The 12,815-nt window shown below is 42.5% G+C and overlaps 1 protein-coding gene across 1 annotated transcript in view; it reads right to left on the bottom strand.

Annotated features, from left to right (window-relative positions):
• The window catches only part of lrpprc (leucine-rich pentatricopeptide repeat containing), a 71,338-nt gene that overhangs the window by 12,998 nt on the left and 45,525 nt on the right, over positions 1 to 12,815 (bottom strand). The window contains exons 26-30 of the mRNA XM_028007357.1: positions 6,845 to 6,913; positions 6,668 to 6,758; positions 6,015 to 6,157; positions 4,195 to 4,321; positions 3,371 to 3,497 (exon numbers count right to left, since the gene is read on the bottom strand). Coding sequence (XP_027863158.1) covers positions 3,371 to 3,497; positions 4,195 to 4,321; positions 6,015 to 6,157; positions 6,668 to 6,758; positions 6,845 to 6,913 — 557 coding nt within the window. The remainder of the gene's footprint in view (positions 1 to 3,370; positions 3,498 to 4,194; positions 4,322 to 6,014; positions 6,158 to 6,667; positions 6,759 to 6,844; positions 6,914 to 12,815) is intronic.

Genomic DNA, 12,815 nt, shown 5'->3' with positions numbered 1-12,815 from the left:
GAAAGCATTGATAAAACGATACATCAACAATATTCATAAATAGCTGCCTCTGTATTAGTTAGTCTGAATTAGTTTCTTTTGAATTCAAATAATATTAAATATGTTTTCATATTAATGTAATCTGGTATTATACAGACAAAACTGCTGATTTGATTGATAAAATATTTATAGACAGCTGTAATCTTTAAGGTTTTATTTTTAGAGTCTAGAGGGTAACATGAAAACTTCTGGCGGGCCGGATTTGGCCAGTGGGCCTCGAGTTTGACCCACATTTAATAAAATGAATTATAGCTATCTTCCTCTCCGTCCGTTTCTAAGGACGTTTTCCTCTTCCTTTCTTTCGTTTTTTTTTTTGTCAGCCATTAAAACCTCAATCAAACTTGCCTCCTGCTTCTTTTTTTTAAATTTATTTATCATTATAGCCCCACAACCAGATTAATCCTCGCGCTCAAATGAGCATCAGGCTGGCAATCCTTATCGCCACGGCGACACCAGGCCAAGCGGCATCCGGCAGCTGCTGCGGCGGGTCAAGCCGAAGATTGGAGCGGTAACAGGGTCGCTGACTGATTGCCGGGGGGGCAACGAGCTGAGCGGACCGGAGAGGGGGCAGAATTATTCTTATCGAGCGGGAGAAGAAAAAAAAATCTCTTGAGGGTGTTCGTGTCTCACCTTCCTCCAACACACGCACACACACCCTTCGCCTTCACTCTCACCTTCTCCTGCCTTTTAGCCAATGAATTCCTTTCTTGCTTCTTCCTCTATCTCTCAATCCCTTAATCTCACCATAAGGATCCAACTGCTCAATTCTACACAGATTACCCTAAAACACACACACACATACACACACAATCTGAATTAAAGCCTGTAGCGTCTTCATTATCCTCACACATGATTAAATCTAGCCATCATTCACTCCACCTTTCCCATTTAGCCTCTGTTTTTATTTATATACACATTTCCATCTTTCCCTCGACTCTCCTCTCAGCTCATTTCACTTCTCATTAAGAGCGCAGATAAACTCTGCTTTTATCCAGGCGGGGATGCCATAAACCAATTCAAGCAGAGGCTGGAGATGGGTTATCACTCATGTTTCCTCGTGCTCGTAGAAACGCGGCTCGAAAATTGATATGATTATATTTGTAATAAAAGAGACCGAATCACGTAGAGAGCTGAGAAAACAGAGTGGGGAAGAGGCTGATAGTGTAATGGATGTTTTTACATGTTTTTTTTCTTCTCTTTTCCTCTTTCTGTACCAATTTAGTCACCGCGGCTCGCCTCTCGGTGTGTGTCATTACGTGATTATCTCCTTTGCTTCTGTGTTTTCTTCTGCGGAAAGAAAGCGCTGAAAGGGGAGACCAGGAGATAAAGGAAATGCAGGGAGATTACCCCCCAAAAAACGCCCAAACAGGAGATCTGCTCTGCTTTAAGCTCGGATCTTTTTGTCCGTTTGTCTTCAGCCGTGGAGCCCTGATATGACCCCGCCTCTCCGCACAGTAACAGCGCAACACATGATACATCTCTAATTGGAAGAAGATTTGACGTTCCAGGATGGAGCTTCTCAGAAAACCCTCCCCAGAAAATAATCTGGACATCCAAGTGTTTCTGTATCCTCCGGCTTAGAGCGAACTATTGTCCGTTTCCAGCAGTATTGAGTGCGTTAACAGACAATCCGCGTATAATCCTCGTGTCTGCTGAGGAGCAGCGGTTTGAACATCATGTGTCCTCAGCGGCCACCGGCAGAGGATGAGCAAGAAAGGAGCAGAGAATTAAATACGGTGCATGTTCGGTTTGGTGTTATTCTGTTTTCAGAGGCACAACACAGAGATGAGCCATCTGTCCTTAAAGAGAGGGGAATATTTACCCAAATAGTCGGGCAAAACATTTTAAACCTCAACAACTTTCTGGTAATATTTTTTTCTGATCACAGATTTTCCGAAGGCCTTTCAAACTTTGGTTGCTTCAGCTTGGTTTCGGCAGTTTTTCAGCAAGTCAAATGTAAGATTTTTTAAGACTTTTAATGAAATTTAAGACAGAAAAATTTATAAATATAGGGTATGATTATGAGTTGCTGCTCTTATGCAACTAAGCATGGCAAAAATAGTGAAATTTCTGGGGTCTCTTTGTGGCTCTTAGCAGCCGCTTTGTTGTATGCCTCTCCACAGCCTTCACCTCCATGGTGCCAAGCTTAAAAGTTGTTGTTTTTTGTTGCACAGAATGCACCCAACCTTGTGTGGGTTGGCAACATTAGTGAGCCAGTGGTGAAAATGAACGTCGTCCCACCAACTGCCAATTCAGGGTGGGCATTTATCGTATTGTTTATCATTTATTGCGATAAGTTTCTTGTCACTATAAGAATTTCGATTTATCGTCAACAAATTCCAATTTATGATGTCTAAAACCCCAAAAATTGCCAGTATTTTTGGAATCGTTTTACTATTTTCTCCACTGTTTGTGCAGTGACTGTTAGTTCTTTTTATTACCATCATTATAATAGTACAGCAAAATATTGCGATAAGTCCAGGGTTTGACACATGGGAGACAACGCTGCTCCCTCTCCAGTCATTTCCTGTAGAAGTTGCACGATGAGGCAACAATCGCTTGCCCTCCTCCAGCCAAGTTCATGTGAAATTTTGCGCTCATAATGCGACAAAAGAAAATTTAACTTTTGCCGCTGTGGTGTCCTGGGTTGGGTACTGTTTGCCTAACACTGTTTTGTTTCTCCCCGTCTGTTGAGCCCATCACCAATGACACGTAGAAAAACTAGCTAGCTAGCAAGAGTAAATTAGCAGCTAGTTACCGGTAGCCTCATGTCAAGTAATAAAGATGTCTACCTGACTCCAACTTTTGCCTAATAAAAAGTCCTGAGAGAATGAAAAAACAACATATAGGAGAATGTATGAAATCAAATAGCCCTGTCATGACAAAATATAAGACCATATTTAAGGTCAATGTACATTTGTTTAATGAAGACATTTTAAGGCCTCAATTTTAGAAACATGTATTTAAGACTTTCTAAGAGTGTGCAGACACCCTGTTAGGTGTCGAGGACTAAAACCTCAGTGCATATTCTCTACCAACTGAGCCACACAATGCCCAACACCTCATTGCTCAGAGCGTCACTTAAGGAATCAAGAGAAGTGAGAAGACTCATTGTGATGATGATGGACAAGAAAGAAAAGAGGGAACGTTTAGAAATTATTCAACAACAAAATACCAGCTGAAGTTTTGCTAATTCTGTGCAGCCCTCGTTATGTACCGCAGAACATCACCAGTAGTTCTTTGGTCCGAAAATGAAGTCCTCACCATCTGCGTTTGTGTTTCTTTGACTACACCTGAAATGAGTTACAGGATCAGTGGCTGGGACACCTACAGTTGCTTGACCACCATGGCGTCCTCAATGTGTCCCTGTGCCAGCAGAGCTCGGATCACGTGGTCGTATGAAAGACCGCCGAGGACCACGCCCTTTTCATCCACCTCCTTCACAACACCCAATGCTTCTGCAATAGAAAATAAAAAGAAAAAAACATTCAATAAAGGGAGAATTTCAAAATATTCTTTAAGAACCACCCACCCCCAAAAAACTAAGGTGTATGAAAACCTTACAAAAATCTTAAAGAATATTTTTGTTTAGTTTCCAGTCCAAATATCTCAGTACACTTGAAGTAAGACAAAAATATCTTAAAAATAACTTTCCAGCAAGACATACGAGCTTGTTTTAAGTCAATAATTACTTAACATTGATGAAAAAGTACTTGTTCCACCGGCAGGATATTATGGAATTACTGACTTAAAACAAGCTCCCATTTCTTACTAAGAATTTACTTGTAAGTTAGTTTTGTCTTGCTACAAGTGTACTAAGATATCCACAATAGAAACTAGATTATAAATACTGCAGAAGATTTTGTGTTTTTGCAGTTTAAATACCTTAAATGTAGTTGTTTAGTTCTTTCTTAATAGAAATCTGTAAATGTGTCCACTAATCAAGAACCATGTCAGAAATTTATGTCTCCGACATGTTGCTACAAAAATATGACTTGTGCGCAAGAAGAAACTTTGAGAAGGAGCCAAGTGGAAGTTTTGGGGAAAAGTTATTACCTAGTAATTAAATATCTGGTGCGTTTTACCCATTTTAAATGTGACATCTCGTGTTTTCTATGTCATGCAACTACATCACTCGAACCTCCTGCTGCTTACCTTTGGCTTTGCCCTTCTTACAGAGCGTCAGCAGACGGCCCTGGTAACGATCACTCCTTTCAGCTTCCAGAGGGGGCGGCTGTGACTCGACCTGCTGTGTGGGGGAGGCGGCTTGTTCGTACCACGTCTGCAAATGAAACACACGGGATCAAAGAGCTAAAACAGAGAGTGAAGTTTCCGTCAAAACACAGTTACGGCCGTCCTGAGAACACCGCCAAACGGCCGTGCGCGTGTGTACATAGCAGCGCGGCAGCGCCGGCCGGGGTCCCGTGATGCTCACTCACCCGTGCCGCTGCGAGGGGAGGGGGTTAAGCTGTATTGGCTGGGGGCAAATTAGGTCTGGCACCCCAAGGGCAAAAGAAGAGCGTGTGCGTTAGAGAGTTTGTGTGTCGGAGCGGGAAGTGTGAACCGAAGAGCCCCGGGGTCGCAAAGTTCATCGCTTCAGGCAACAGCAATCACTTCCTGTCTCATCACACTTTGCTGCTGCTGGAGTATGCAAAGCGAAGATAGGGGGGGAAAAAAACCCCCCACAAATCTGAGGAGGAATAAAGCAGCAGCAGCAGATTTTAAAGTAACAGTCCAGCTTCTTTTAACTCCAAATTAAAATTCAGTTTCTCTCTTAATTTCAGTCCAGCTGAGCATCGAGCCACAGCCATATGGCGGCATTTAGCTGCGGGCTAAATTAGTCGGGCATTACAGATTTACAGACAGATCAATCTGTAATTCCTCTCACCAGCCAGCTCGTCTGATTGACTACACATCAGATCAGAGCTTCAATCCTGTTTGCTCTGCATGTAATGAACAGAAGCTCAAAGTGGAGCAAAGTGGGAGGCGGTTCGGAGAACAGCTGATAAGAGTTGGAGGATTATTTATTTTTTGGCAGCTTCAACAATTAGAGGCCAGGGTCAACTTCCTCTCTGGATAATCTATTCAGTTAGCTTTATTAAAAAATAAAAGACAAACTTGTAGTATCATCAGTTTGAAAATATTAGGATATATTGAAGACATTTAGATTTTCCATCTTAATGCAGCTACTTTTAACATTTTTGCTTATTCAGGGTTTCACCAACTCAAATGTAAAACTTTTTAATACCATTATGAATGAACAATTACCTATATCTCCACAACTTTGTTCAGTCAAATGGCGATAAATTTAGACTTATCAATGATAGAATCAAAAAGCTAGCTAGCTAGCAGGGATATATTAAGACCGCCTCAAGTTTGAGTGGGACTGAAACATTTACCTGACAAAAAAATCCCACGAGAAAAAAAACAACCCCAATATAATATACGAGATTAAATAGTTCTGTCAAGACAATGTGATTTACATAAAGGCCAACTTCTTAAAGTGAATTTAAGGCATTTTAAGTCTGTTATTTTGATTAATTTAAATTTAATTGTTTGCCACTGCGGCAAATATTTCCTTCAAGGAAACAAATTTCAACATTAATACAAGAGTGATAAATAATTGAGAGCTCTCTTTTTTTAATAAGTAGATTTTAATTTTAATGGTTTGTATCTTAAACACCAAGGAGTTCTTGGGTGAAACAGTTATTTTGGGGAGTGATGGAGATCAGACAGACAGATGGTACAGAACGGATGCAGGACTCAGCAGATTTCTAAAGTGGTCAGAATATAAATACGGATATGTAAAGACCATATATTGGATGGATGGATGGATGGATGGATGGATGGACGGACGGATGCAAGACTCCTAATCCTTGTTTTTCCACTCATGTGCTGTTTGTCTAACAATGAAAGTAAGTTATCTAACTGTGTCTAACAAGACATTTTAGAACCATTTGAGCCTGGAGTTTTACCTCAGGCACCTCGAAGGGCACCTCCTGGCGGTTACTCTTCAGGATGTCCGCCAGCAAACGCAGGGTACTCTCCCTGGGAATCACGTTCTCTTCCTGCATCTTGGTCCATGTGGCTTCTGCCTTCTGCCAGTCGTTGGTTTCCTCTGAAAACAACCAGAACCCAATCAGTGAAAGGTTTATTTATCGGTTAAGTGAGTGACACGGCGACCTGTGAGGCCGAGCGGTCGGCCCGCGTCCCGTACTTTCCCCGGAGGCCAATTTGTGACATAGCGCTTCATGCTGGGAGAAGGAAATCAGGGCTCTAATCTGATCAACTGACTCACCCTCAACTACGCTGTAATTTATCAAACACGCTAAATACGGTGCGCGTGTGTGTGGAGAGGAGTGGGGGCAACGGGACAAGGACAATCAGCTTTAGCACTCCAATCGCAATTGTTATCAGCTCGGCTCGGGCCTGCGGCAATCACGCCGCGCCTCGACTGATCCCACTCAGTCGCCCGCTGAGGAGAGAGCCTGGCACGCCGGAGAGCACGGCAGATACGGGAGGTCAAAGGAGCAGGGCACACCGAGGAGCGGTAGGGGCAAACCCATCAAAACACAAACGGAGACGGACAGAAAAGCACAAACGGGCCAAATGAAGGACGAAGACTCACTGCAGAGCCTCAGGATGTAACTGTACATCTCATCTCTGTCGCACTCAAACAGCTTGGATGTCATTTCCACCATCTGCTCCAAGGCCCCCATCTACAAGAAACACATGAACCCAATCAGCACGAAAAACTCTCCCCGTACTTAATGTAATGTTGTGTATGCATTCATGTGTGTGTTACCTGATTAGAAGCGATGCATTTCTCTCCGAACCACTGCAGGCGTCCAGGCTTCGCCCTCAAACCAGGGGTCTAACAAAACAAACAAGACAAAACTCAATATGCATGTGTCGGTTGGATGTTGCACATTGTGTTGAAAAACATCAGCAATTAAGCTTTTTATAAATTACTTTTTACCAATTAGGTTGAAGCTAAAATGTGCAAATCTCTCTACATAAGCAGGAAATTTCTAAATTCTTAAAAAAACGACATGAGAAACACAAAAAAAACAAACAAAGAAGAGTAATCATGATTCCGACAGAATCAAAACAAAGATTGAAAAAGCTTAGGGATGCTTTAGGAGTATTTTCAGGGTAAAATGAATAGTTTAATATATTCACTTGTTTTGAAAATGTGTTTACAAAAATAGCTTTTTCCTGTGCCTGGATTATGAGCCGACAGGCCTCTGGACAGCTTCCACTTGTACCATGAAGGACCAAGACACGCAGATTAAAATGAAGCCAAAACAATATGATTTATGGCAATATTGTGCCCTCGTACATGCAGCTTGTTGATGTTTTGGAAAACGCATTTTATGTGGTTGTTTTTTTGGTTTTATTGGGTCGCACTTAGCATTTGGTTCAGGTATTTTACTCAAAATTGTGTTTTGGTTTTTTTATTATTTATATTTCTTCTTTTATTATTTATATTTCTTCTTAATTTTATCTCTTTAAAACCCGTCATCAATAAGGATACAGTTCCAGGATACATAAATAAAAAAAACTGACTTAGGAACGGCAGGAAACGCATAACAAATAAATATTTATTTGAACTAGGGCTGGGCGATTGATTGATTTTATCGATTAATTGAATTTGTAGTTTTTGAAGATTTCATTTCTGGAAAATCAGGATTTTCTTTTTTAAAACCAATGCACTCATCGTGTTTCCATATTTCAGTGTGACATCAGAATGCCCAAGGCTGCCATCTTATGTTTTCTCATTAAAACGACTTTTATTCTATTAATTTTAAGACATTCTTGTTGTCTTTATTCTGCTAATTATATGACAATATATTCTCATTATTAAAAATTCTTGCAGACTGGCCCTAATAGTCCGTCGTCCAACTAACAGAGAGGGATTGAAATAAAAAAACACTTTTGGGAAATTTTTTCTGTCATTTGCAATTTCGATTTTTTTATTAGAAACATTTATTAAAATTGGATTTGATGTGAAAAAATTTATTTTTAAGCCATATTGCCCTAATTTTAATATTTTGTTTCAAGAAGGACTGACAGCACAAAGTCCAGCTACAATAACTTTTAAAAGCAAGAATTAAATTCCATTGTTGCTTCTCTCTGATCTGCTGAGGGTTTAGAGTCATGGATACCAGGTTTAGAAGCAACTCAAAACTAACACACAATTTCAATAATAGTATTATGCAGTTTTAAGTGAATTCCTAGTACCAGATAGAACATTTTAAATGATGCCACAGAATAAAACAGACAAAAGCTGAAGTTAAACATGCATGTGGGGGTAGGGGGAACAAAAAAACAAAAGGGGATTAAAATGCTGTCCCCGGCATCTGTCGTCCTCCATTTTCCAGAGATTTGTTTTTACTTTTCAAACACCAATGATACGCAGATAAGCAGAGCATTTTTGCTGTCAATAAGGTCTGACATAGATTGATCTGCAGGCTCATGTAGCAGCGATTTAGCCTGATATGTCCAGAGCCTACATGATTATTATCTTGGAATAAGAGCGATCAGAATTTCATCTGTACCCTGCGGGGCTTTGATACAATCTGAATAAGACTGGGATTGAGAAATTTCACTCTCCCTCTCTCTTCTTGGTAATCTGGGAGCAGAGAACACAGAACGATCTGGCTGGGACGTTAATCTGACAGCGGATCAACGACCCTCAATCCCCGCTGGCCTCTTTGATGGGCACCCGTCACGCTTTAAGAGGGAGGGAAACGTAAAGGAAAGATGAGCTTCATCTCTTTCTACGAGCAGCCCTCTCTGCCGTCATCCCTTCCAGATTTCTACCTCGTCTTCCAAATCTCTTGTCCTCCCGTTCCCCTCCATCCCTCTAGCCGTCCCAGTCAAAGGCATTATGTTCTTACCCAAGCAGCCAAAGGGACAAATTAAAATGTGTAGCACTCACTCATTCTCTCTCTCTTTCAGTCTGTCTAATCTTCTTAGAGACTAAGGCTCAGCGCAAGCGCTCCATCTTTTTTGTCTGAGATTCATTTTACTTGGAAGAGTCTTGAGGGCTCAAAGCAGCCAGAGAACACACACACACGCAAACACAGAAATGTTTGGGATTCTGAATCAGTCAGGCCGGAAACCTCAGGAGTAAGAAACCGCGGCGTCGACATATGCAGATGCCGATCAAAAGAATCCAAAGCGGGAGAAGAAAACAACGCCCTATCAAAGGAAGGGGAAAAAAGAGAAAAAAATGTCAAGCAATTCAGATTACCAGGACGACCAAATGTGACGCAGTTTTCTGCATCTTTAATAGTTTTCTTTGACTCTCGTGGTATTGGAACTTCTCTCCAAAATAAAACAACAAAAAAAGAGTCAAAAGATGACCTCGTCTTACCTCCACTTAACAAACCCTCGCCATCTCAGTTCCTAATGTCCCCATTGCACTAATCACCACTTATCCCACACACACAATCCAAGCCCTCTCCCTAACATAAAAACACATAATAGCTCACCACTCTTTAGCAATACTACCTAACCTTGACCATCACACACATGCACACACTTCCTGCAGCAATAATAGGACCTGGCCACCTGACAGTCCCCTCCCTACCCAACCGTGACCATTTAGCACAAAATTGGCCACCTTTCTCTATCATTACACTTAATTAGCTGTGATTAATCAGCTGCCAATTATACCAAACAGAGCCTAAAGAGAGACACCACACTGGACGGCCACTTGACGCTCTCAAAGGGATAAAAAAAAAAAGTATTTGTGCGTCTGAGTGTGTAAGTGTTAATATTTGAGCAGTGAGAGATATGATTCTGTTGTAGTCACCTGAGTGTCGCCTTCATCGCAATGTAAGCATAACGGATGAAAGTGAACTTTTAATTAAGAGACTTTGTTCTGCAATCAAAGCAGCACTAGTTGAAACGGCGACTGTGAAATTCTCCTTCCTTTCCCCCCTCCTTTTTACGCTCAATAAAACAAAAACACTTTAATGAAAACTATAGCGGAATGAGTTGATATGACTCACTGTGTTTTTAACCACAACAGATGAGTTAATGTATTCATCACTGGCAAAATTAAGTGAAAAACAACACATAATTAAAGCTGCAAGCAGCCTCGGGCGGCCCTCGCAGCAAGCGCCGCTCCGGCCTATTGGCCACCGCGGGGGTTCCGGCCACCGCAGAAGCTCTCGCGCGTTTTCCAGAGCCGCAGCCCGCTCCCCACCGCGGAAGCTCTTCCGCAGTTTCCAGCACCGTCGCCAGCCAGCCGCCGCAGGAGCTGTCGCGCATTTTCGCCGCCCGTCCACCGGGCGACACGCGTGAATGCGTTCGGCGGCGCTCCCCGACGACTGTCAAAAAATCTGATGCAGATCGGTCGATGCGTCGAGGAGATACGGCCGATGTATCAACTTAGGGGGCGCAGTGGAGTCAAATTACAGTTCAAACCCCGTTGGGCTCTTTAGCGGTGAACAAAGGTAATACTTATCCAGTTTGGCGCCAATCGGATGATCCATGTGTGAATTAGAGCCGAACGTATGCATATGGCGAGGGACTGATATTCGCCATTTGGCCACGCCCTCACGGTTCAGCCAGCAGCGAGCATTGACAGAGTTTATCATCCGAATCATCTTGATTAGGTCAAAAGAGCCATAAACAGAGCTTTCCAAGGAAAAAAAAGGCACTTCCTGTTCCGAGGGGGCGGGGCTTAGATGACGTCATAATATGATAACGTAGGATCGTCCGGCATCCCACCAGCAACACTAAGGCCAATTTTGGTGCAGCTCGATCAAAATATGTGGAATCTAGAGGCAAACGTATGCCAACGGCGTTGCCGCCATTGAAAAGTCTTGGCACTTTAAAGCAAGTGAGAGCAACTTCCTGTGCCTTTGTTGCCAGGCCTCAGCTTCTCTACTTTTGCACATTTGAGTTTGTCTTTGTTTTTGCACTTCAACTGTTCCATATGCACTCATACAACACATCCAAGCATCAGCATTACATCACTGATACTGACATCCACAATCCATTGTTGTTTTTGTTAATAAATATTCCTTTTTATGCACTTTTATCACTGCATGGTCTCCTGTTACGGTTCACAGTAAAATACAAGACTTCCTGTTGTTCAGTGGACAGCAGAGGGCAGCATTGGCCTACAAATGACGAACATGGACTGTTTCATATGTAATTACACAGAAGATCTCTCTCATTCCTTCCGAGGGGGCGGGGCTTAGATGACGTCATAATATGATGACATAGTATTGTCAGGAATCACAACAGGATCAATCAGGCCAAGTTTGGTGCAGCTCGGTCGAAACATGTGGAATCTAGAAGCAAACGTATGGCATCGGCGTTACCGGTCACTCCGCCACGCTGCCACGCCCACCTGCTTTATCGCAGCCGGTCGGGGCTTCAATCCACAACACAACAACATGTCTTCTGTCTCTGGACACAGTTTCATGTTGATTAGGTCAAAGGGCTAAGATAGCGACCGTTCACAGTAAAACATGACACTTCCTGTTCTCAGGGGGCGTGGCCTAAGCGATGTCATAATTTCACCACAGGGTCTTTTAAGACACCTAATGATGATCAATAACTCAAAGTTTGGTGTCTCTGTGAGCTTCTGTGCAGGATATATAAGAGTTTCGTGTTTCATGGCGAGTAGGTGAACTTTGACCCCTGCTAACCCCCCTTCAACATGCTCCAAAACTCACCAATTTGATAACTTTAAATCAGACATGCCTTATGATCAGACTGACCAAGTTTGAAGCCGATCAATCGAAATCCCTAGGAGGAGTTCGATCAAATGCAAAGGCTGTAAACGGCCACAATAGGGCCAAAAATGGACCTTCAATCCAAAATGGCCGACTTCCTGTTGGGTTTAGAGCATGGCTCCAAGAGACTTTTTTGTACGTCCTGACAAGATACACATGTGTACCAAGTTTCGTAATTCTAAGTTACAGCATGGCTTGGGGCTGATTTTTTAAAATATTCTAGGGGGCGATGTAGAGAAATTAGGCCACGCCCCCCAAATTTCGCTATGGATTCCTGTTGGCAGGTAGATAAGGATCCATCCTAGTGAGTTTGGAGCAGCTCACCCCGAAACTGCGGAATTCAGAGCCAAACAAAATTCGACTGCGTTCGCAACGCCGCCACGCCCACCTGCTTCATCGCAGCCGGTCGGGGTTGGAATCCACAACACACCAACATGTCTTCTGTCTCTGGACACAGTTTCATGTTGATTAGGTCAAAGGGCTAAGATAGCAACCGTTCACAGTAAAATATTACACTTCCTGCTCTCAGGGGGCGTGGCCTACGTAAAAAAAAAATTTCACCGCAGGGTATTTTAGGACACCCGATGACAACCAATCACTGAAAGTTTGGTCCCTCTATGTGTTTTTGTATATGAAATATAAGAGGTTTTTGTTTCATGGCGTGTAGGTGAACTTTGACCCCTGGTAACCCCCCTTCAACATGCTCCAAAACTCACCAATTTGATAACTTGAAATCAGACATGCCTTATGATCAGACTGACCAAGTTTGAAGCCGATCAATCGAAATCCCTAGGAGGAGTTCGATCAAATACGAAGGCTGTAAACGGCCAAAATAGGGTCCAAAATGGACCTTCAATCCAACATGGCCGACTTCCTGCGATACTTGCACTATGACATTACTTGTAAATTCTGAGCGTCTTAGTGAGCTCTACAACTGTACCGAATTTCAAGTCTCTACGATGAAGTAAGTGAATAGCAATGGGTCTGTTGAAAATTGCTGTTTGCCGGCGTTGA

The sequence above is a fragment of the Xiphophorus couchianus genome, chromosome 22, assembly GCF_001444195.1.
Source record: "Xiphophorus couchianus chromosome 22, X_couchianus-1.0, whole genome shotgun sequence".
In the NCBI taxonomy this organism is placed as follows: domain Eukaryota; kingdom Metazoa; phylum Chordata; class Actinopteri; order Cyprinodontiformes; family Poeciliidae; genus Xiphophorus; species Xiphophorus couchianus.
The sequence above is the reverse complement of the archived record's forward strand: the minus strand, read 5'-3'. Positions and strand labels throughout refer to the sequence as shown.